The sequence below is a fragment of the Cervus elaphus genome, chromosome 11 (genome assembly GCF_910594005.1).
Source record: "Cervus elaphus chromosome 11, mCerEla1.1, whole genome shotgun sequence".
Lineage (NCBI taxonomy): Eukaryota > Metazoa > Chordata > Mammalia > Artiodactyla > Cervidae > Cervus > Cervus elaphus.
Genome location: NC_057825.1, coordinates 34,732,357 through 34,756,652, shown reverse-complemented (window position 1 = coordinate 34,756,652; position 24,296 = coordinate 34,732,357). Strand labels below are relative to the sequence as shown.

At 49.9% G+C, this 24,296-nt stretch overlaps 1 protein-coding gene and 1 long non-coding RNA gene across 4 annotated transcripts in view; one reads left to right on the top strand and one right to left on the bottom strand.

Moving 5' to 3' along the window:
- The window catches only part of PLB1 (phospholipase B1), a 130,055-nt gene that overhangs the window by 11,567 nt on the left and 94,192 nt on the right, over nucleotides 1–24,296 (bottom strand). For all 3 annotated transcript variants that reach the window (XM_043917590.1, XM_043917589.1, XM_043917588.1), the window contains 14 exons: nucleotides 23,663–23,744; nucleotides 22,926–23,030; nucleotides 21,836–21,931; nucleotides 21,214–21,285; nucleotides 14,805–14,870; nucleotides 11,151–11,211; nucleotides 10,542–10,600; nucleotides 8,669–8,736; nucleotides 8,379–8,422; nucleotides 8,063–8,162; nucleotides 3,958–4,009; nucleotides 2,764–2,844; nucleotides 1,164–1,229; nucleotides 524–618 (listed from right to left, as the gene is read on the bottom strand). In XM_043917590.1, coding sequence (XP_043773525.1) covers nucleotides 524–618; nucleotides 1,164–1,229; nucleotides 2,764–2,844; nucleotides 3,958–4,009; nucleotides 8,063–8,162; nucleotides 8,379–8,422; nucleotides 8,669–8,736; nucleotides 10,542–10,600; nucleotides 11,151–11,211; nucleotides 14,805–14,870; nucleotides 21,214–21,285; nucleotides 21,836–21,931; nucleotides 22,926–23,030; nucleotides 23,663–23,744 — 1,047 coding nt within the window. The remainder of the gene's footprint in view (nucleotides 1–523; nucleotides 619–1,163; nucleotides 1,230–2,763; nucleotides 2,845–3,957; nucleotides 4,010–8,062; nucleotides 8,163–8,378; nucleotides 8,423–8,668; nucleotides 8,737–10,541; nucleotides 10,601–11,150; nucleotides 11,212–14,804; nucleotides 14,871–21,213; nucleotides 21,286–21,835; nucleotides 21,932–22,925; nucleotides 23,031–23,662; nucleotides 23,745–24,296) is intronic.
- On the top strand, nucleotides 7,784–16,339 carry LOC122703348. Its single transcript, XR_006343464.1, has 4 exons — nucleotides 7,784–7,918; nucleotides 8,022–8,192; nucleotides 15,783–15,861; nucleotides 16,272–16,339. It is a non-coding gene; the product is annotated as an uncharacterized LOC122703348 (long non-coding RNA).

The window sequence follows — 24,296 nt, the reverse complement described above, 5'->3', positions numbered from 1 at the left end:
AGCACATTATAGCTACTATTTCCTGAGTGCCTGCCCAAGGGGGACCATGCACTTTACATGTGTTTCCCCTAGATGTCACCTCTACTTCCCCAGGAGATTTTCACATGTGAGGAGTAAGAGGCCCAGAGAGGTCGTGTGGTTTGTACAAGGTCCCACAGCTTCTCAATGGCAAAGCCAGGATGTAAGGCCCAATAGAACTGTCTCGAAAGCTCGTCACCTCGTGCTGCCTCTCAAATGGAACAACTTGCTGAAGGTGGGGTTTGGCATCACAGAAATTCTGGAGTCCTCACAGATCATTTCCAGAAGGGCAAAGTGAGGTCCAGAGAAATGAAGCAACTTGTGTACAGTAGGCATTCAATAAGGTAGCAACACTATAGAATGGTTTTCCAAGCCCCTGGCTAATTGCTGATGTTTGCCCCTTGGACAGGACTGTCTGGCTCTGCCTGTCTCGGTCTCACCCGCTGGCATCTGATCGCCATTCTCCCTAGGTGCCCTCGCCTTGGGACCACGTCCATCTACTTACTGGGCTGCCAGTGGCATGACACATTTTCCATCTTGACCCTGGTGCAGGTCAGCCAGCTCCATGACCTCTACCACATTGATGAAAGTCCGTGGAAGCTGCGGAGAGTGGAGGGGAGAGCTTCAGTAGTCCCCAGGCACTTGTGGGGGAGCAGAGCTTACTGCTGGAAAGAGGTTGAGGGATCATCTAAAGTCTACTTCCCCCTCCCCAATTTTATCAATAAACTGAGGTCCAGAGAGGGAACATGCCTTATATTATCCCGTGGAATGGTCTTTATTGGCCCTACTTTATAGATTGGGCAAGTTGACTTTGTCTCAGTTTCCTAAAGTCACATGGCTAGGAAGCCACAGTGTCCAGCTATAAGTCAGGCCAACTGGCTCCAGAAGCAGGCTCTTTGCCACCCAACCAAGGCAGTCAGATCCAGTTAGATGCCACCCCACAGAGAAGCTTGGCAGCTGCCTCCCTACCATCCCATCCATCTGGGTACCTGCTCCTGGGGGACTCTGTGCAGTGTGCATCTATGTGCATCTCACTGAACAGAAGTCCTCTAGCTGCACTCAGGGAGCGACCCCCAGTGAGCCAGCAGACAGCCTGGTTGCTGGCAGGAAACAGGACTCGGGAACGTGCCACTGTGCCTCCCTACCTGCTCGTAGAGGATGTCCAGGGCCTGCCGGATGTACTTAACATACTCCTCAGCGGAGCAGGCCTCCTGTGAAGAAGGAAGGGGCTCTGCTCAGCTCCTGGGAGGAGGGGGAGAAGGTGGCCTGATGCCCAGCACAGGAGGGTCCTGAGCCAGATGGGAAGCCCAACCCTCCTTGCTGATGGACACAGTCTCTGGTAAGAAGTCACCCCTTGGGAACTTCTCTGGTAGTCAGTGGACGCCAATGCAGGGAATGTGGGTTTGAGTCCTGGTCAGGGAACTAAGCCCACATGCTGCAACTAGCAAGAAACCAGTGCCCAGCAACTACGGAGCCTACATGCTGCAACCAGAGAAGCCTGCAATGAAGAGCACACACACACCATGACAAGGACCCAGCAAGGCCAAAAAAAAGGAAAGGAAAAGTCATCCCTTGATGCCTGCTAGGTACCATCAACGGCCCCCACCCCACCCTGCTCCATGGTATCTCTAACCCAGATCTTGACAGTGCTGGCCCCCCTGCCTGGGACCCTTTGCATTGCCTCCCCATCACTTCTACCCTTATAACTCAGCTTGAGGGTCTCCTCTTCTGGCCCCTCTCCCAACTGGAGGCTGATTTAGCCCCTTCCAAAACATGGCCTGAATCCTGGTGGTGGTCCCAAGTCATTTCCACAAAACGCTGCTCTCAGGAAGGTAAACCTGACTTTGCATGAAGACAGATCTTCTGGGGTCACTTCTGGCTTCCTGGACCCCATGGAGTGCAGGACACAATGACATTTAAAACCCCATGGGGTTGGATTACTTCTTCCTCTAGTCTGGGCAGAGAGGAAGAGAGGTCCCTGTGTGGGGGAGGCTGGTTCTCATCTAGAATTTGGAGACTGTCTCTCTGAGCCACAAGGAATGATAAATGTCTTCTCCCTGCTGCCTGTGACTGTCAAACATTCTAGCACAACCTCTGAGTTATGGCAGCTGCTTTTTTTTTTTTTTTCCTGGCCAAATAAAATATAGCTCATCTTCAACTTAGAACAAGATGAATTCCAGAAGTTATTACTTCCCACAGTTTGTAAGTATGGACGTATTTCCCCACAGAAACAAGGTTAGGAGTGAGTTGGGTTCACAGGCTGGCTGAAGGTGGTTTACACATGGTGTCCCTGAAGGGCAGTGAGCCAGGGATCAGGATTGGTTCAACTGTATCAGCCATATTTATGACATTGTTTCAGCCTCCCCCTGCAACCTCCTCAACCCTGCAGAAACACCAAAAAAAAATGGGCAGAGACTCCAAACAGGTGAGTGGGCTCCCTGGTTATATACTGGCTACCAGAGAACAGTAATTAAGGGTGTAAGAGAGATCAACTTATCAGTGCCTGAGAGTGGGGACGTCCAGACACGTCTGGAATCAGGGAACCAACGCAGCAGACACTCAGCAGTGGGGATGGCTGGCCTGTCTTGGCGTGTGTGAGCCGGGCTGTCTGGGCAGACTCAGGTGCCTGGGAGAGCCGGCCAGGGTGCCTCCCACGAGGGACGTCCCAGCCTGGGTCCAGACAGTGACCTTGGCCAGCAGCTCCCTTCTCAGTTCCATCCCCCAGGGGGCCGGTCAGGGGCCTACCTGATTGTCACAGTAATGGCACAAGTCGTTGCTCCCAATGAAGAGCGTGATCAGCTTCCAGTCTTTCTGTAGGTTGATTTCCTGAGGGGACAGAAGAGCCCACTTAGGCCTTGGTGAGGGGGTGGGGGAGCATATGCATGTGCTAGACACCCTTTCCCCCTAGTGCCTTTCATCCTCTGTGTCACAGTGGAGAGAAGATGGCAAGTGGAGCTCCCTCATCCTCACTTTGGTGCTGGTCAAGGATTCCACTGTATGTGTGTGTGTGTGTGTGTGTGTGCGTGTGTCTGTGTGTCTACTCACTCAGTACAGAGAACTTTTTTCCCTTTGAGATCTTAAGAAAGCTGAAGTCCAGGAGGAGGTGGCTTGTATTAACATACTACTAAAGAGCCGACTCACTGGAAAAGACTTTGAGGCTGGGAAAGATTGAGAGCATGAGGAGAAGGGGGCAACAGAGGAAGAGATTGTTGGATGGCATCACTGACTCAATGGACGTGAGTTTGAGCAAACTCAGGGAGACGGTGAAGGACAGGGAAGCCTCATCGTGCTGCAGTCCATGGGGTTGCAAAGAGTCGGACACGACTTAGCAATCGAACAAAAAATGTGATCCAAAGGCCTTCCAAGGAGCCCAGGGCAAAAGACGCAACTAGAAGCAAAAGCCCAGAGCTGCCTGGGGCTAGGGAAGGGGACCGGTTGGACAGAGAGGTGAGGAGGGGGCTGGAGAGGTTCTAGGGAGCCTGCTTTCCACTCAGCAGCCCTGTAATAGGAGTGCTGCCAGGCAGTGAATTCCAAGGCATAAACCCAAAGCATTGGAAAAAGTGCTGGTGAGGAGGTTTAGAGGGGCCGGGTGAGCGGGAAGGAGGAAGGATTGGAATGAGAAGCCTATTTTTAGAAGCCAAAGTTTACATAATAGGTTTGGGAAGCCAGCTCTTGGGTGCAGTGGAAAGCTGCCAAAGGCCAAGGCCTGCCACCTCCACCAGCTCTCTGCTCATCTCTCCTCCTGCAGCCGGCCTGGAGGGGAGGGTACCTGGGGAAGGGGTGCAGCAGAGATGGCGTCTTGGTGGCAAGACCTGCTCATCTGGTCCCTTGTAAAGACGAGCCAAGAGATTGAACTGCAGCAGCGCAAAGGGGGCTCATTCAGGGCCACTTGCACCCACCCCAGCTAAAGACAGAGGGTGGCCCGGGGCCTCTACTCACAGGGCTGGTTTTCATTCGCTCCACGAGGTCTCGGGCCTGGGCTGGCATGTCCCTGGGCAGGAGAAGAGAAGGGAACATTAGAGCTGGTTCACGAGCAAGGGCTCAAGCTGTAGGATTTGGGCCTGGTGAGGAGATGTTTCAGGGAAAAAAAAAAGTTATATAAAGACCTATTCCTTCAGAAGGTATTGAAAGGCTTTCAATTCTCAAGAAATCTCAACCTGTGAACAATCAAAGATTTGCTGTGGGCATTGGAGCCCCAGTTGATCCTGACTCTGCCATGGGGCTGACACGCATGTCACCACTTCGGCAGCAGGAATGCTGGTGGTGGGGGGGTGGCGGGTGGGCAGTGGGGATCTGCTCAACCTTCCCGTCAGGGACATTCCCTTATATTTCATCCAGCTCTTTTCATTGCAGGCTGAGCCTGTTCAGTTCTTATTTGGCTGCCTGTCTTAAAAATAACCTTTTGTATATTTGAAAAAAGCCATCACCCCAAATGATCCCTCAGCTTCCTCCCTTCCAGGCTTCATGACTCCTTCAACCCTTACCTCTAAGTCCCAGTCTCTCTTCTTTTAATCCTTCTGTTTTTCTTCTCTATCATTCCTTTGGATTTCCAAATCATTCCCCATCTCCTCACTTTCCCCGCTGGTAACAAAACAGGATGAGGGAGACAAATACCGACAGGGCTAGTCCTCACTTCAACCGCTAGATGTGTGTCATGAATGCTTCTGGGTTAGAGAGAGGCATGCCAAAGGAACCCTACTCAGCAATCAAGGAGAATGAACTAGTGATACACATAACAACAGGGATATATGTCAAAATAATTTTGCTGGGTGAAAGATGTCAGACAAGAAACTAGTACACGGACTTCCCTGGTGATCCAGTGGCTAAGATTCTGTGCTCCCAATGCAGGGGACTGGGGTTCGATCCCTGGTCAGGAAACTAGATCCTGCATGCCACAACTAAGAGTTTGTATGCCGCAACTAATGATCCTGCCTGCTGCAATAAAGATCAAAGATCCCATGAGTCACAACTAAGACCTGGTGCAGCCAAATAAATAAATAAATATTTTTTTAAAAAAGGGAAAAGAGTACATCATCTATGGCTCTGTTTCTATAGAGTTCTAGAAAATTAAACCTAATCTATAGTGACAAGAAAGCAGGTCAGTGGTTACCCGGGTCCCAGGAAGTGAGTGGGGTAGAGACCAGAAGGGGCAGGAGGGAGGGATTGATTATAAAGCAGCATAGGGAAACTTGGAGGTGATGGATATATTCATCATCTTGATTGAGGTAATGGTTTCATAGGTATATGTATATAACAAACTGATCAGATTGCACCCTTTTAATATGTGCACTGTGAAAGTGTTAGTCACTCAGTTGTGCCCCACTCTCTGTGACCCTATGGACTGTAGCCCATTAGGCTCCTCCATCCATGGGATTTTCCAGGCAAGAATACTGGAGTGGGTTGCCATTTCCTTCTCCAGGGGATCTTTCTGACCCGGGATTGAACCCACGTCTCCTGCATTGCACGCAGACTCTCTACCCTCTGAGCCATCGGGGAACTGGGACAGTGTACTTAGGTCAATTACACCTCAATAAAGCAATTATTTAAAACAGATATGCATAACAGAAGGCATACAGCAAATGGAGGCTTCCATGGAAGGAGTCATATAAGAAGAACTGGTACAGAATGGGCATTTTAAATATTTGCATGTCCACAATGAGCTGAGCATGTGGCCAAGCATACATGTATGTATGTACCATTTCTGCCATGTTTCTCATTTATTCACTCAGGACCGTATCTCATATGCTATTGCTATCATGGGTATGTCAGAAAGTCATAAAGCCTGGCTTGATTAAAGATGACCACATAAGTCTCTGTAATCTTTTTACAGGTTCGAGATATGAACATGGGTATCTGTGGGTGATAAGCCCTCCAGAACACTAGCGGAAGCCAGGAATGCCCTCTTTTCCCCTCTCCCTAGCCAAATTCTTCCCATGCTTCAAGCTCAGAGCAAGCCCTACCTCCCCTAGGAGTCTCCCTCTGGGTTTGTTTACCCACACCTCCTCCCTTTCCTTTTTCAGTCTTGGTGTACAGAGCCATGCTTTGGGAGCTATGGGACCAGGGATCCCCTTCCAGCTCTGCTACCAATTTGCTGTGGAGCTCACCCAAGTTATGGAACCCTGTTAACCTTGAATTTTTTCACCTTTATACAAAGAGGCAGGACTAGATGTTTTCTGGGGTCCCTTCTGGGTCTGTACCTGTCTGCAACTAGACTGCCCAGTTCACATTTTACACTTTTCTGTTTTCTGAGTACAAAATCATTTCAGTCTGCAACATTGCCAGAAACAACACTTCTTCCCCCCAAAATTATTTCCTATTGGTTTAGGCTCCTTAACTAGACAGCAAGCTCTTTGTGGGCAGACATTTAGTTCACTTGATTCTTCTCTATCTTTTAGTAACAGCCATGGGGCTCAGTCCTTCCCAGGTGCTCAGTGAATTCTTGCTTATTGATTGATAGAAAGGAAGCTTGATCTTGAATGAAACTTTGAAACAAAATACCCTAATGACCACCAACTTTTTTCTTTTTGCATACATATTATAAACTAGGTGGGTTATTGGTCTCATTGAATCTTTGTGACAGCCAAAGAAGTAGGTACTATTAGTATCTCCACTTATAGATGAGGAAACTCAGGTTCAGCGATACTAAGTGACTTGCCCAAGGTCACACAGCCAGCAAGGCTGGGGGCTGGACATAAATAATCTAACCGCAGGTCTCATTATCCTGGTTGCCCTGCTGGGGCATTCATCTCTCTCTTTAGGTGAACTCATCCTTTTCCACACCATGCCACGTGCCACAGTGCAGATAAGGAAGGCTCACAGAACAGTGCTCCATCCTTGCTTACTTAAGCTGGCTAATGGCTTGCTGTCCTTTCCCCTAACACGGGACCTCTGAGAGCCTAACAAGAAGCTGCACGTGTCGGCCACTTCCCCTGCCGCTCCACGTTCTCACGGAGGCAGCAAGAAGCAGTGAAACAGAAAAGGCAGTTTAAGAGAAGTGAAGCAAGAAAGGGGAAGGGGGCTTGAACATCAACAGACTAAAGAATCAATTCCTGGTTAATGAAGCCTGAGCTCTATAATGATATTAATAAAAGCATAATGATCATAATAATAATAATGGCAATATCAGCAACTAGATGTTGATATTTCAGCCCCAGGCAGCCCAATTTTTCACAGAAAAATGAGTTCTTCCTGCTTATGACGCTGAGGAACTGACATCGCTTCCTGTGGCTCAGAGACTCAAACCTAGCGAGCGTGGGGCCCTCCTTACCGTGTCTGAAAGGAATGCTGCCTGTAAACAGAGTGAGTCAAGCCGGTTCTGTCTCCCTGGTGACGTGACTGCATCAACCCTTCTACAAAGCAAAGACCCAGCACACTCCGTGCAGAAAATCAATGAGCTCGGTCAGGCATTTCAACTTTAATTATCTGGGTTGTTGTCAACCACAGAAATCCAAGTGAAAACAAACGACTGCCTCGGTGTTTTAGGGGCTCTACCGCCTAACTCCCTAGTGTCAAATACAGCCTTTTCCGAATCCAAGACTAGAGGCTCAGAGGTGAGAAGAGAGAGAGAGGAAGGTTGGCCCTCTGTGGGGCCCTGCTGTGCGTTACCAGGACGCTGAGAGTCACCCACACATTCCACTGTAGCCTCCCCTGGGTGGGGAGGTCAGCTGAAGTCAGCAGGCTGCATCCTGGGCCCCGGCTGCCTGCCTGTCACCCAGCCACCCTCAAGTGCTTCCTCCCACTGCCCTGAGAGGTGCTAACAGTGCAGCAGGCAGAGCGAAGGCTCTGATTCAGCTGTTTGATCCTGGTTTCCCTGGGCACTTGCTCTTGATGACCCTGGGCTGTTCAGGAAACGGTTTATGCCTCTGGGTCCTCATCTCAAAGTGGGCGAGGACTTCAGGAGGTAATCCATGTGAGGGGCAGCTCGGGGCTGGGGAGCAGAAGCGCTCTGTGCACAGCCACTGCTGCTGCTCACACACCACCCTTCTCCCCTCGCCATCTCTCAGCCTCGCTCTCCTCTGTCCCTCCGGTACCCACATCTACTCACCGAGCCCTGGCCCCTTCCGTGGCTACGTTCAGTCCCGCCGTCTCCTCCCGGGTGCCGGTGGAGAAGCCGAGGATGTTGGGGTTGAACTTCTTCAGAATGTCTTTGAAGGGGGAGATGGAAGAGTGCACAGGTGAGTGGGAGATGGATGTACAATGTTGGGGCACAGGTGTGGACTGGACGCTCCTTGTCTTTTCAGGGTGGGCTGACTCCCCCTCCTTACAGATAACCTTCTCTTCCCTCGCTCAGGGGAGAGTCCTGGCCACAGCGAGGGGTTGTTATGGCCATAGTGATGGTGCTTCTCTGTGTTGCTACTTACTGGGCAGTGTGGTGTGGGTCCCTAAGTCGCCATCCCCTCCAATGCTGGGGAAGAGAAAGCACATTTGTTAAAATTGCCAGTCTTCATGTTTCTAAGTCAGAACCAGAGAGGGTGCCCCAGGGCAGGATTCCCATCCCCCTTAGGACCAGCATGAGCATCAAGGCATCGCCTTGCATTTCAGCGCTGGGTCATGAGTACCTGGCCTCATCTCTGACAAGTGATGGGGAAATATACCACCCATGCCTCTATGGGGAGCATCATCAAGAGAGATGAGAGGAGAACAGCCTCACCTCCAGGAGAGTCCTCTCCAGGATGTGGGGAGGTCACTGGAGTTGCTGGGTCGGGCTCCTACTGCTGTCTGAAAAAGGCAAAGAGAAGGCTATATAGCTGGGCTGGGTCAGGGGCAGGCTGGGGGCACTGGGGAGAGCCCCTCTGGCCCTGGTGTTGCAGCTGGGACCTGGATTTACCTTTTCTGAAAATGGTACCAGTTTTTCTCCAGGCTGCTTAATCTCTGAGTTGTCCTGACTCCCCAACCTTCCACACACAACCAGTAACCAAGTCATGGAAGAAGCAAGATTCTTCCTCCCCAACTTCTCTGGCTTCTGACCCTTTCTTTGTGTTCCCTCTGCCATACTTGCCGGTGAGACTCTCATCTCCTCGCCGTGGACAGCTCTGGCCTCCATTTGACCCCAGCTCCCAATGTCTCTTCCCTTCTCACTTGGTTGCCCACCTGCTCTTCCAAGCACACCTGCTTCTTCACACTTCCCCTGACTCTGACCCTTCACCAACATTCTGAGCTCACCACGACCTGGTTTCTACTTTCCTTTCTTGTTCACTCCCTCCTTTCCTGTCCACACACCTTCAGGTCTAAACAAGTTGACCTGAAGCATGAGAACCTCGGGGCAACCTATTAACAGCCACTCCATCCCTTCCCAGAATGCTAAACTTCCTCCTTTCTAGCCCTTAAGTCTCCAGTTCATTCCCTAAGACTTTGGTCAGCTTCTACCTCCTCCATGAAGCTTTACCTAAAGGCCCTGGAAAAAGAGAAAGTCCTCTTTGAAACTTACAAAAGTAAGTGAACCAGTGAAATAATACAAGGACTTTTTAGTTAATAATTTACCCCTACTTTTACTTCCCTGGTAGCTCAGACGGTAAAGCATCTTCCTACAATGTGGGAGACCTGGGTTCAATCCCTGAGTTGGTAAGACCTCCTGGAGAAGGAAATGGCAACTCACTCCAGTATTCTTGCCTGGAAAATCCCATGGACGGAGAAGCCTAGTAGCCTATAGTCCATGGGGTCGCAGAGTCGGACACGACTGAGCGACTTCACTTTTCTTAATAACCTTGCCTCCTGCCACAGGTTCTACATCCCTCCTCACCCCTTACCCACATATACATACCACCAGAGCTGATGAATGGTTAAGAGCCTGATGTGTATCCTTCCACAGCTTTCCCCATGTTCGTATGAAAATTAAGATGCACTCATACACATCTGGGGAAGTTGTTTTTCTATAGAAATGAATACCTGATTTCAAGAGTCCTGTTTGTCACCTATCTGGATACGTATCTCCTTCAGTGTAAGTTTTTTATTTCCCCAGCTGGACAAGTTTCAAGAGGGTTAAGACTACATCTCATACTTTTTTTCCCTCTGAAAAGCTAGCAGACTGTCTCACACATAGCAATAGCGAAATCTTTGGTTGGCCAATATAATTCCTTTAGTGAAACTATACTATGTGCAGGAATTGGGTCCCTTCTGCCCTGAAGAACACATTTTTGAATGGGGTGAAGGGGAGCTGGGCAGTATGTGGGTAGACCCACCACCTGAGGAGTGAGGGAGTGAGGGAGATAAGTTCCCCAGGAATGTCGGGCAGACTTGGATAAGTACCTTAGCACATACAGATGAAATGCCTGGGAACAGGGGGGAAGAAGGGATGGAATGGCTTTGATCTGGGGCTGGAGGGAAGCCTCATGGGAAGAGGTGGTGTTTGAGCAGGGCTGTGGAAGCGTGGAGGGCAGGGCTTCTAGATTGCCTGGTGATGTCTCGTGGCTGCCTGACTGTGTTTCAGTGCCAGACACAGGTAGGTTCTCGACAGGGTCAGCTAGATGCTGAACGCAGAGCCAGTGTGGAAGAAGAGTTGATTCCTGGCTCAACTTAGTACTCACAGTCAGCGAGTCACCCAGAGCAGCCACCACTTTGATATCCGCTGGCCGGAGCTTATGGACTAAGGAGACAGGCAAAGAGATGGATGGTTGGCAGAGGTCTTCCTTTTAAACTATTAACCTGACTAGAAGCCTGAGATTCCGTTCTCATCCCATCCATCCCCATTACACTTATTTCCAGCTTAAGGCTTTAGAAAATTTGTCTCTTCCATGCATCCAGAGCAACCAAGGCGCTGAAGGTAATGGGCTAGGTGGCTCTTAGCCATATGGAGAGGAGCCCAATTCATTCTTGAGGGGTCCAAGAAAGTTCCAGCTGTGGGGATCAGGAGCACAGGCAGAGAGGACCCCCATCCCTGACTGTACCTACCTCACCAGGCAGGGAGGCCTGAGGGGTTGCCATTAGGAATAAGTTGAGATGAGAAGTGTGGTTTGTGGAGCACCTGGGAGCCCAGCAGTGCTGCAGGCCAGCTTGTCATGGGCTTCCCAGGATCAAAGTCTCCAGTGCACAGGAATCAGCGAGGCCTGCTCAAGGCTCCAAGATGTACTTGTAGGTTCTCCCAGCAACCTGACACTTAGTCCTTGACTGAAGGGGATGATGACGTTTATACTCACCTGACGTGGGGACACTGTTGGAAGGATTCTGCTCCGTACACAGGAAGTCACTGCCCCAGTTCTAAATCAACAAAAGCAAACACACAACAGCAGACACTCACGGTGCAGGAAGGTTAGCCCAAGAGTTAGCTAAAGAATTCTTCCTCCGCACACAGTTGTTCCCTGAACATGGTGCCTTGATGAAAACCGGCAGAGGCAGCTGAGAGACACTGGCATCCAGGATATAGGTCATTGATTCTTTCATGTTAAATCCAGGGAAGATCCCCTGGAGAAGTGAATGACAACCCATTCCAGGATTCTTGCCTGGAGAAGCCCACAGTCAGAGGAGCCTGGTGAGCTATAGTCCATGGGGTCGCAAAGAGTCGGACACTACTGGGCGACTAACACATTCACTTTCACTAATCTAGAATTTATCCTAAGATTCTGTACAGGCACCAACATAAACACAAATGCCTCCTCAACCTTCTTAGTTCCAGTCTCCACCAAGAATTCCTTAGCTAAAACTATGTCACTGTAGAGGATCATGTGAGGCAAAGAGCTGTGGGTTGTAGATGGAGTGAGAGGGGAATCGGAGAAGAGAAAAAGGGTGTTTGCCACCTCCCCATGCACCAAACAGTGCTTGGGTCTCGTCCCCAGGAATTCTGACTTTGTCTGGGGTGGCACCTGTATTCGATACCTTTTAGCTGCTCCCCAGGTGATCATCGCATGGAGTTTGCACACTCCTGTCTTAGATCTCCTCGCCATAGGGCAACCACAGGGTTCCACATGGGTTTAGGTGGTGGTGTTTAACGTGAAACTAATGGACACTAATTACAATGCTAGGACCAAAATAATAATTACAATATTTTTAGGAAAGCAATATGAAATTTTTACAAATGCAAAGTTTCTAGTTTCTGCATATCATTTCCAAATGTGTGTATGTCTTTTTGTGTATTTAATAGCCAACCAGTTCCTTGCATATGTATAAATTAAAGTCTATAACTTGGATTTTTTTGTTTGCTGTTTTAGTCGCTAAGCCATTTCCAATTCTTTTGCAACCCCATGGACTATAGCCCACCAGGCTCTTCTGTCCATAGGATCTCCAAGGCAAGAATACTGGAGTGAGTTGCCATTTCTTTCTCCAGGGGATCTTCCCCACCCAGGGATCAAACCCACATCTCCTGTATTGGCAGGCAGATTCTTTACCACGAAGCCACCAGGGAAGCCCATGACCTGTGTACTTTTAGTCACGTTCTCTTGACTCTAGAATACAGATCATACTTTCCAAGTGCTGGAGGAGGGGATGAGGTAGGAAGCAGATGGCACAGAAGTTGAGAGAGAAACAGACATCCTTCCCTAGTGTCCCAGACAACTGCACATCCCCAGAGAGGCTTGAGGGACAAGCCCAGTGCTGAGTGCACAGTAGGGCCCCACACATAGGTGTTGTCTAGTTGACTGATTTTCCAGGTGTGTGGTTGCCAAGCCTTTGGAAGTTTGTCTCTTTCATCTGACCAGAGGCTGACGTAGACACACCTTGTTAAAACACTCCTCTCACAAGGGAGCAACAATGCAACTGCCTTTACATATTATTTGCTTAATCTGATGTAAATGAGTTTATTCCAAGGAACTGCTCAGTTAGTCATATTGATGGAGTCCTCCTTCCGTGTGGAGGTTCTATTGAAATCAAGAACATGTTTGTGTGTAGATGACAAATATCCAGAGAAGATGCAATTTAAAATAATTCTACAGCCATGAGTGCTTTAGAAACATCTCAGAGAACTGATGAGCCAGAGACAAGTCCATCCCCTTCAGACGAACAGACGCAGGTTGGAACTGGAGCACGTTCATCTGTCCCAAGGGAAGAACTGCTTAGGGTGCATAGGCTGCACCCTATGCCAGGGCACCCAGATCGCCTGCAGGTCTTAGGAAATGCAGGTCCTGAGTCAGCAGGACTGGGGTGCCACCCAGGACTCTGCATTTCTAACCAGCTCTCAAGTAATGTTGACGTGGCTCGTCTGGCTAATTTAAATAGCAAAGTTTTTTTTTTTTTAAATCACTTTCTGAGTTTTTCACTCTTCCAGCAACAGAAGCAAAGGCATGTGAGACTAAGATCCAAGACAATGGGCCAGAACCACTTTGTTCATCAGTATATGTGTATCTGGCGCTTAGCACAGCACCTGCATCATTTAGGCATCCAATAAATACACACATTAGATAAATAAATAAATACCTAACTGACAAGATGCAGCTGACGTTTCAGTCCTAATGGATTCTGGTCCACGATTGGCCTGAAATAAGCCTTTGTTGGGCTAATGTGAGCTGAGAGAATTCAGAGAGGCTGAACGGTGGCATTACTCCAGCCATGAAGCTGGTGTGGCCTGTATCCCAGAACTGAGCATCTGACAGTTCTTCAATATTTTCATGTAAGTTAGTTTCAGTGCTTCAGCTGGCTTATAAAAGGTCTTTCCTCAATCACTCCTGCTACTCCCCCATCCATTTTCCACACTAGTCAGGGAGCTCTTTTAAAAAGGTGAACCAGATTACATCACTTTCTTCTAGAACCTCCAACAGCTTCCCACAGCTCTCCACCAAAGTCCAACCTTCTTTCTCAGGGGTTCAGATTCTGTATGATTATGCCCTTGATGACCCCACTTATCATGACCCCACTCTCCACTTCATTCGCACGCCCATAGCCACGCTGACTTCTTTCTCCCCTCAAATACACCCAACTCAGCCCCAGTTCTGAGCCTCTGCAATCACTGGTCCTGGTCACAGCTCATCAGAATGTGCCTTCCTTATCCCATCACACTTTCTCAAGACTGTCCTTACTCTCTGACATGACTATGCTTCGCTGTCTATTGGATGCCTCCTTCAGTAGACTGTAGGGTCCGTAAAAGGGATGGGCTCCATCTGTTGGCTCTACTGCTCTGTCTTCTTCAAACAGTGCCCGACACACAGTAGGTGCCCAGTTTAGAATGACCTCTAACTCCCGAGGACAGAACTATGCCTGACACTACACTGAATCCCTTCTGGCCCCTAGCACAAGACTCAGCAAACCATAGGTGCTCAACTGACACTGGTGGTTGATTCCCTGTCCAGGTGGCCGACAGATGTAGCCTGGACCAAGCCTGTCCCGCAAGGCCTGGTGTGGTTCAGGATCTTCCAGGCCATCTTTGCAGCAACTGTCCCTAAAGCCATGGACCCTAAAGCCTCAGAGCTAGAATGATTGACCTGAACCAGACAAGCCCTGGAGACCCACCTGCATATACATCAGCTTCCTGGGGGCCCAGCCCCTGGAATTGAGGCTCTTCCTACTCAGCTCCCACCTTACAGGAAATTGATGTGCATTATACTCACTGCCTCCCCCTCATCCCTTCTTGAAAGGCTGAGCTGCCTGATCAGAAATGACGTCTGTGCAAAAGTCAAAGAAGACTGATCCACAGGCACTTCCTCTAGTTGGTTGCTGACGTCAGGTAAACACTTGAGAACAAGTTAGGACAATCCTGGGACTCTGTGGTTCAGGAGCCTTTGTTTCACATTCCAATTTCCAGTAGGTAAGAAGGTATGTTTCTGCTTAAGCTACCTCTCTGAAATCTGCACCACTCCCTGAGTCGCTGGGGGCGGGGGGCGGAAACGGTTTGTCTCTGAGAGAGGCAGACATGTGTCAGGGGTTACCTCAATGGCTGGCGTGGTGGTGTACGTGTAGTTACTGTTCCGGGGGGTTCGCAGGAGGGGCTCAACCTAAGAGAGGAAAAGAAACCACAGGGAAAGGTTACCTGACAGCCTGGAAGACTGCTTAGGAAATATTAAGTACTAACAATCCTGTCCTCTAGGTTCATTTAACATGATTCTTCTGCATTTAAATAGAAAGAATCGTACAGACATAATTTCATTCATTCCCTAGAGGGTTTTACATAACAGCTTTGACAAGGGATGCACAATAAAAGGACTAAAAAGGGTTCCATCCACGTTCTTTTCAGGGTTCTGGGCTTTTCTTTTCACCCTGACAATGGAACATCTCCCTAATCATCAGAATGACTTTCTCTCCTTTGTTGTTGCTCTGGCAAAAGACTGATATTACAGGGATCTCTTAGTCTCCAAAAAATGTTACGATCACTAGTGTATTTTAACATCGGTTGCTGTGATTTTGCCTCCTCTGAGTTATGTCCCTTACCTGTTTCGGGTTGGTTTCACACACGCTGGTTGCATTTTTTTCTCATGAAATAGCCTCTTCATTCTCTGCTCACCTATCTATTTCACCATCGGTTTCATACATGCCCAGTCAAGAACCCAGGTCTATTCAGTTGTGGGTGATAAGTTAGTCAAAGAAGGAAGAAGGAAGTAGACAGAGAGGTAGCAGGGGAAAGCAAGTAATGAGAAAATGTGGAAATGATAGTGAAGCAAGAAAAAGTTTGTAAGACAGAGATCAGCCCAGATAGCCCAGGGCTGTCAACACCTTCACAAGTCATGCTCAGTGGAGTAGAAGGGCCATGGTCTGAAAATCTGGGAATAATATGGGAGTAAGTAGGAAGAACCAGAATGTTGGAGGAGACGTCATTGGGTATCTGTTTCAGGGGTTGAAAGCCTATTGCCCATCTGCTTTATTTTGGCCTGAAAGGTGTTTTTTTTTTTTTTTTCATTTATTTTTATTAGTTGGAGGCTAATTACTTCACAATGAAAGGTGTTTTAAAAGGAGGAGAGAAGACGACAACTCTGAATGCTGCCACAAGAGGTGTGTACCCTTCAGTTCTGCCCTACCACTGTCTCTTGTCCATCCCACCCACACAGCCATGTTCCAGCCTGGCACTGCATCTGAGTTTCCAACCCTGAGTGATCCCACTTTACAGATGAGGGGCCACTGAGGTGCAGGGTGGAGCAGGGACCTGCCCCCGGTGGAGAGCAGCATTGAGGACAGAGTGGGGCCTGACCCATCAGGCCTCCTGACCAGCAATGCCCTCATTCCACTGCACACACTGGGGTCAGGCCTGCAAAAGACCTGCTGGCCAGACAGAGGGATGAGCAGGTGGTCTCAGCGGTTAGCTTGGAGGATGAAATCTACATGCACAAAACCCAAACCCCCAGCCCTCGGCACAGACCTTACCCTCTGGGGCATGACACGCCTCTCCTTTGCTCTGAGTCCAGGTGTTCCTAGCCGAAACATGGGCCAGAGGAGCACTCAGGGCCAAGGGCAGGAAGTGTGCCCTGGACCATCTGCTACAGTGCAAGGTGAGAGAGACCTTACAGTGGCATGTCACCATGGTTAACAAGACTTGTCTCCGGCCAATGCTATTCAGTGTCCCCTGTCCCCTGAGATTCCCTAGCAGCTGAGGGCATGTAGCATCCTATAAACAACTGACTCACCTTTGTAAAACCCCATGTGTTCAGAGCTCAGTTCTAGGTGCTGGATGAAGGGAGGATCCAGGGGCATACAATTCAGTCAGGTAGAAAACATGACAAGTATTGGGTAGCGAAGCGTCAAAGAACAGTGTGTCCAGTAAGTGTAGTAATTGCTGAGGAAGGATTGCAAGATCTGGGGATGTGTGGTCCTTAAAGATGAGACTCAGTGGGAGGTAGGTCACTCCTCATTATTCTTCCCCCACTTCCCAGGACCCTGATTGAGCACAGGGCCTGGAAGCCAGAGCTTTTCTCAGAGTAGCTAGCATAAGAGGAACCGGAGGGCAGACTCCACCTGCCCTTCTGGATGTGCCGAAAGTCAAGCCAGGGAGTTTATTTCATCACATGATCCAAGGGGAGAAGGAAGGGCCAAAGGGGAGAGACTGACCTAAGAGGTCAGAGGTCAGGGAGACACTAGAATTGGTGGGAAGTGAGGCCAGAGAAGAAACAATGAGAACAGGTGCAGGACAGGGCCAGGCAAGAGGCCCGAGTGCCTGGGGCCTGTTTTATTGATTGTCGGCTACATTGTGCATACATGAGTCAGACTGGGTGAAAGGCCTGGAGCTCAGCAGAGGGGAAAGGGAGTCCACTTAGCCTGCTGGCTCTCCTAGGCTAGGCTGGTAACACCAGTAAGCAGAAAGCTAAGCCCACTGAATGCCAGCACAAGGAACTATCCTCCTTGGTACAGCTGGGAAAAGACGGTGCAGCCTGCCCGGGGGCAGAGCCTGGTCAGCCACTGCTGTGAGTCAGCGACGTGAGTCAGTGGCTGCCAGAAAAGGGCATGTGCGTCCTGGCCGTGTTAACAGGTGTAAACTTCCACAGTGAAGGAGAGCTGGTGGTCTTCTATTCTGTGCTGCTCGGACCAAACCAGGTGGGTATAGTCAGGTCCGGGCACTGACATAAGTGGGGGTCACATTCCAAGGACTCATACCTACTATACGAGGCAGGGTTCGGAATACTTATCTGCCATACATGGTTGAGGAAATTAGAGAAGATCCAGGAAAGGGTGGTAGTGGTAAAGAAGAGGAGGACATAGGAGTATCCAATTACATTTCTATCCCATCTCATCATCCCATCCCAAACATGACCTACTAGGCTGATTCCACAACCTGTTAATGGATAGCGACTTGACTGTTAGTAATGTACTGCCTTGAGAGTGTGGAGGTTTAAGTAGAGACCATAAGCCTCTGCTTGCCTTGGGAAAATGTGGTACACACTTGCTAAGTCACTTCAGGTGTGTCCAACTGGGCGACCCTATGGACTGTAGCCCTCCAGGCTCCTCTGTCCATGGGATTCTCCTGGCAAGAATACTGGAGTGGGTTGCCATGCCCTCCTCCAGGGGATCTGCCCAACCCAGGGATTGAACCCACATCTCTCATGTCTCCTGCATTGGCAGGTGGGTTCTTTACCACTAGTGCCACCTGGGAAGCCTGGCAGGATGTGGTAGAATAATTCAATTATATGAGAGATTGCATCAACAGGACTCCAAAGCCCTCCCCACTGAGATTCTAAGGCTATAAAATTCTCTGTTGCTTAATGATGGAAAGGAGCAGGTAACTTTTAACACACAAAGTGACGAGGACCTGAACTGGGTTGGTGGAAGTGGGAAGAGGAAGGACTAGGAAGGATTCTATCAGGTGAGGTGCCTGACGTTTCACGCCTGCAGAACTGTGACCACCACGACAATATGGACAGACAGAGGAAGTCTTCAGGATTAGGGAGTCTGGGAAGACATCGATTTCAGTCCTATTTGACATTCTTACTCAAAAATTATTTTCTAAATGAATGTTGAGTTTGAGATGATGGGGTCAGGGCAGATTTGGGAGATTTGGAAGTCCAAAGCATTCAAAAGAGAATAGCCCTGCATACATAATGCTGAAATAGAAATATCACTAAACAATAAAGTAAGTATAAGAGAATCCAACAAATCTCAGTTTTTCTCAAGAGGAAAGACTGAATGATGAAGTATCACTTGAAATTCTTTGTTTGTCTTACTATGTCTTTCTATTTTGTTGGTACTCTGATTACATATTTTATCTGTCTTCTGGGTAAACTTTACATCCAAGGGAGAAAGACCTTTGAAGGGTTAGAAATATAGCTCAAGTTTGGAGAAAAAAATAAGAAACGAAGATATAGGTTGGGGGATCCTGGGCAAGGAAATTTAACAGGAAACCCTGGAAAGGGACAAATCTCAGAGTGAGGATAGTGTAGAGAAAGAGAAAAGAGAAGAGGGCTGAGTTATGAAAGTTGGAGAATGTCCACATTTTTGAGGCTGGGAGAAGGGAGGAGGGGTCATTAAAGGAGATGGGAGGGGGCAGAAACTAGAAAAGCAAAGTAGTCAAGGTGGTTTTCCATCCACGAATGCAGGGAGGAATAAATTCATGGAGGAGGTGGTTAACTCTGACAAATGCTTTTCAAGGGCAAGAAAAATAAAAGCTGAAAAAGGACTCTGCTGGTCTTTGAGCCCATTTTTTCAAAGTCTGAGGAGGGGCCACAGGCAGCTGCCCTGGGTTAGGGAACGAGTGGGCAGAGAGGTGCTGGGGGCAGTAAGGGGACCACAGTCACAGTTCACAGAGCAAATAAGCTAAAGTTGGCCGTAAAAATCACATGTCCAACCTGAAAGTCTAATAGAAATCCACAGAGCACAGTTAAGCGCCTGACCTGGCTGGGCAGAATGCACTTGCCCTTGACTGGAGCTGGGGGAGGGGCAGGCAGGAAGTTGAGAAAGAAGCTCCCCGGTGCTTGCATCTGTCTCAGCCCCTCCTCCCCACTGGGTCCTGCCTGTTGCGTCTATGTTTAGACTCAGCTAGGATTAAAATATGGGCTGCCTGGCCCCTGTCGGCTCACACTGAGATGCTGGTGGACTTTTATATAGCTCCATGGCACACTGCAGGGAGCAGATGGGACCTGAGGAGTGCAGGATTCCACAGTGCCTGGCGCCTTGAAGCTGGGCCGGCCAACAGATGGATCTTTTGGAATGGGCTCTGGGGTTGCCTGGCAACCGCTTCTCCCAGGCGGGGCTTTTACAGTTCCAGGAGGCTGGATTTGCTCTCCTCTGCTCACCAACGGCTCAGTCACGCTAGTCCAGGAGGAGGAGCGGAGCCCACCTCAGGAGTGGCCTGAGATTCTGGCTGAGGCAGCAGCCTTTCGGGGCTCCTTGCCTGGTCTGGGGCCTTGAGGCCGGTGGTGACAGGGCTCTACCTGACCCAGAGCCTAAGGCTCCAACCTGGTACGGAGTAGATATTTGTGAGAAAGAAAGAGAGCACAGGATGGCTCCCTGGACTGGGCTGTTATTACTTTCACTATTAAATAGAAGGAGAATTGGCAGATTGGAGAGGGTTTCCCATGGCTGATGTTCAGTATGGCCATATGGTTGTTAAAATATTGAAATACCCCCCCCAATATGGAATATGAATATTCCATGAATATGTTAAAATATGAAATACCCCCTCAGCCACCACTCTGAGTCCTCAAATGCCTCTACTACCCAGGTTGCCTGGCCCTACCCCTAGAATGCACTGGACAAGCTCAGGATCTAGCAATTTAAGCATTTACACGCGGTCCAGAAGGGCCTTTAGGCCTCTGCCCCACCCCTTCAGCCCGCATCTGACCATCTGGACTGGAGGCATCCACGCTGCACTGATTGTTACATCATTTGACCATCATCTTTGCCCCGAGCCCTGGACCCAGCAACTTGGCCCTCTACGACCACTGCCTCTACTTCTGCATCCCTTAAACCCACGCTCCTGGTGAGGCTAATGGTACCCAAGGCTGGGCCTGGGTTCGAGACTTGTGATGGTATCCAAGGCTGAGCCTGGGTCCGAGACTGGTGTGGGGAAGGCAGCAGACAGAGAAGGGTGCCCACTGCCTCTAGACCCCCGGCAGACAAATGGGGGAGATGTAGGTCCTCTCCTGTTCAGTTGGGAGGGTGGGAAAGGGTGACGCAGTCAGACCCAGGCGGGAAACCCGGCCTCCCAGACTGGGTCAGGCTGTCCCCCTTTCATTGCTGTCAAGGGCTCTCTGGCCTCAACCTTATTTGGTTAAAAAGCCCTAAGACAGGGGCTTGAAGAGGGAGCTGAAGGCAAAGGGCATGTGTACCTACTCCACTCCTAGTCCTGAAATCAGGTCTAACAACCACTTACAGTATCTTCCTCCTTCAAATGAGCCCAGGCCAGCCTCACTCCAACTATCGCAAAGCCGGTCCTGCCTGTCCCTTCCCCAGGTGGCTCTAGGGCTTTCCTCTTTGACCTATTTCCTGCCAGACACTCCAGATCCAGACTCCATGACCACTAATTGCAACTTCTGAGCTCAGCTGGCTTCACACTAGGCCACCAACCTGCCGGTGGACCTTCCCACTGGCCCCACGTGTCTCTGCTGAAATGCTCAGTCTGGCCACCTCTGGCTTCTTAACTCCCCTCCTGAAGAATCCATACATGTCCTGCTCCTCTCCTGTTGCTGGGCTCAGGCCTCCTCTCCCACCTCCTTCTCCCAAAGACAGAGGTGCTTCTGTACCCTCTTCTCCCCTCTCCACTCTCCTCCACTCCCCTCCATCCTCCGAATCCATCTGCTCCCAGGCAAGGGGCAAGATGGGTGACAGAGAAATGCTGGTGCGAGGGGTGCAGGGGGCTGGGGTGGGTATAAAGGGAGACGGGCAGGGCCTGAGCCCTGGGTTTCCAGAGAGCAGCATTACCTGAGCAGGGCAGGAGAGGGGTATGTCTGCCGTCAGATCTAGGGTATCTGTTTTCCTTCCCAGTGGTTCAAGCTGATGGGGGAAGAAAAGAGAGCCGTGAGTGTACTAATTTGTCTCTGCTGAAGTGAACATTCCCTGGCAGGGCATCCTGCAGTGGGGGAACGCTCAGAATTTGATTTCAGGGGGGTTGGCTTCTCCTCCTGGCTCTGCCAGTCACCAGCTGTGGGATACTGGGCAAGTCTCTTAGCTTCTGCAGGATTCAGCTTCCTTGTAAACTTATAAGTCTTGCAGGGCTGCTGAGAAGCTTAAATGAGATAAACATGGCTTAAACTGCCTAGCAGAGTTGTTGGCACATAGAAAATACTGAATAAACATGAGGGTTCTGCCTTGTATTCATGTAGAGTCCTGCATCACAGTCCAAAGCCCATCAGAGAGGATGCAGTTGATCCAGGAATCTTAAGGACTGTATTTTTCATTCTACATCGGTTTCTACAGAGGCGCCAGTTGCTCTCCTCCACACCTTGCTTGCAAAGGGAGGCCAAGAACAAGCTCCATTCTGGAGGGCCTGGTACTTTGCTCTAGACTAGAACCCCAGAGAACCAGGAAACCCCACTCATCTTACCATGTTGACCCAAAGGGCCCTGGAGAGCTGGGAGTGGAATTTCTGACTTGGATGGAGGCAGTCTGGGGCAAAGAAGGACACATCTGGGTGCCCATCCTGAAGGAGAGAAATAGACATCCTTAAGATCCTGTTGGTGCAGAGGGTGGAGAGTGGGCCTCACTGGCAGGCCTGCCCTCTGGAGTGGACCTCTCAACACCCTGCTCCTCTGGGGGGCGCTCCCAGCCTGCAGCTTCCTAAGAGAGCTCAGAGTGGTCCCACACATCAACAACCTTGAGTGACCCCAAACCCCCAACCTGCTTTCTGGATCTCACAATTCCCATTATTTAATTTAAAAAGTGTGATATATATTTTCAGGTGCATTTATGCAACCCATGCCATGGAGGAGGGAATGAGATACTAGTCCCTGAGAAAGTCTTAGCCAGCCAGCTGGAACAGCTGTTTCCCAATTCTTGACCAGTTGGTCCCAGTGAGCTTGGTAGGGAGAATAGGGCTTCAGGCCTGGGCAAAGTCTAGGTGCTTAAAGCTTCTTTCGGTAGACCAGGCCCTTGGGATGGAGGCCCTGGTGGACAGACCCAAGTCCCCACCCTGGCCCATTCACAGAGCCCTTCTGCTCAGAATGGAAGTCAGGTGGAGAGCAGAGCCAGGGAGAGAAACAATCACCACAGTGTTGGGTTTGGGGCCGAAAGTGAGTGGTCTGGAGTTGGACGTGTTCAAATCTCACCTCTGTCCCTTATTTCCTGCATGCCTTTAGGAAGGAGTCTTCATGTCTCTGAGCCTCTCTTATGCGGGGATGATAAAGCTCACCTCAAAAGGTAATTGTGAAGATTTTACGTATGGTATGCACAGTGCCTGGCATGTAGTAGCTACTCAGTAAAATGGAGGCTGCAATGAGCAGTCATGAGAACATCAAACATCGGGCTGCCTCTTGAATACAGCTCTGATGTTCAAGGAGGCTCCAGCCACCAGATCAGCAGCTAGAGAGCTGCCTGGATCAGCCCCATTTGTTCCCAGTCTATGGGAGCACTTGACATTTCCACTTTGAATTTCCTCCTCTTTGTGGGAGCCCTGTCAGGGAGGGCAGGGAGCCTACCGCCAGGACAGGGAGCCGGATGTTGTAGAAGAAGGGCTGCAGAACCACAGAGAAGTCCTCCCGTGTGTCGTACCGACCAGACTCCACCAGCTCGCGCATGCTGCTCTGTGGACACACCCGTGGGCATCTTCAGCACAGGCGCTCCAGGTACCCGTTAGCGCAAGGCTGGGGGTGATGGGCAGTGACCTTGTCTCCATCTCCCTCAACAGGTGGGCTAACTCAGTTCTTCTCTTGAGAACACAAACACACTTGATGACAAATCTCTTTCCAGGGAATTAGAAATGGGTTGTATCTCCTTATGGTTCTGGTTTTAAGTGAACCTCAAGTTCTGAAGGGCCAGCCAGAAGTCCCAAAAGGAGCAGAAACCTAGGAGAGACCTCCAGAGGGCCCCTAGGCTTGGGACCTGCAACACCCCCATTGGCCTGCCTATTGGAGAGATGGGGGGTTGGAGGAGCAGCTGGGCATCTAGGGGCAGGGGAGGGAATGGCAGTTCCATGGGGCACCCAGGGCTAGCCCCTTTGTCAGGCCAAGGGTTGGGGCTGAGCCAGCAAGACAGCTCAGCCATGAGGACGTTGTGAACCTGCCTGGGGTGCCTGAGATACCTCAGCCAGGAAGTGGCCTGGATGGTGATGTTGCCTCTCAAACTCTGAATAGCTCTTCCCTTCCCATGAGCCTCTCCAGGGGGGCTCTGGGCTGGCGTGCTGATTGAGGCGGAGGAGAGACCTTCTTGGTCTTACCTGGTAGTCTCGGGTGATGGACTCCAACTTGGCCAGCTCTTGGGAGCTCTCCCGCGGGGTCAGAACACAATTGCACAAAATGCTGCAAAAAGAGGGGGGACAGAAAGACCCAGAGCCAAAGCTGCTGTCAGGGTGGAGGTGGGGGAATGGCTCACTGGCGGCTCTGCTACACATGCTCAGGGGCAGGTTTCAGGCCTGACCCAGGGATGCACAAGGGGAGGATGTATGGATGGCATCCTCTCACATTAACAGAGTACTAAGTGTTGGACCACAGGCCCTGGGCCTTCAACAAAATACACTGAACAAATGCATTTAGGCAATGAGAAACCCATGTTTAGTGTTTAAAAACAAGTACAAATGCACGCTTTTGTGAGCCTCTGTTGCTCAGGTCCCCAGACACCTCTGGAGTTCATACTAGTGCCCTGCTGTGCTCCCTGTTGTTTTATGATGAATTATTTCACACTCATAAAATCTACTGGATGTTAAAAAAGATTTCTCTACTCAAAACAGAGCCTGGTGCACAGTAAGACTTTAAAAAGCATTTATTAAGCGAATAAATGGATGTGTAAGGCAGGAGGAACAATAAAACACACACCCGTGTACTTCTCACCCCACTTAAGAAACAAAACACTCC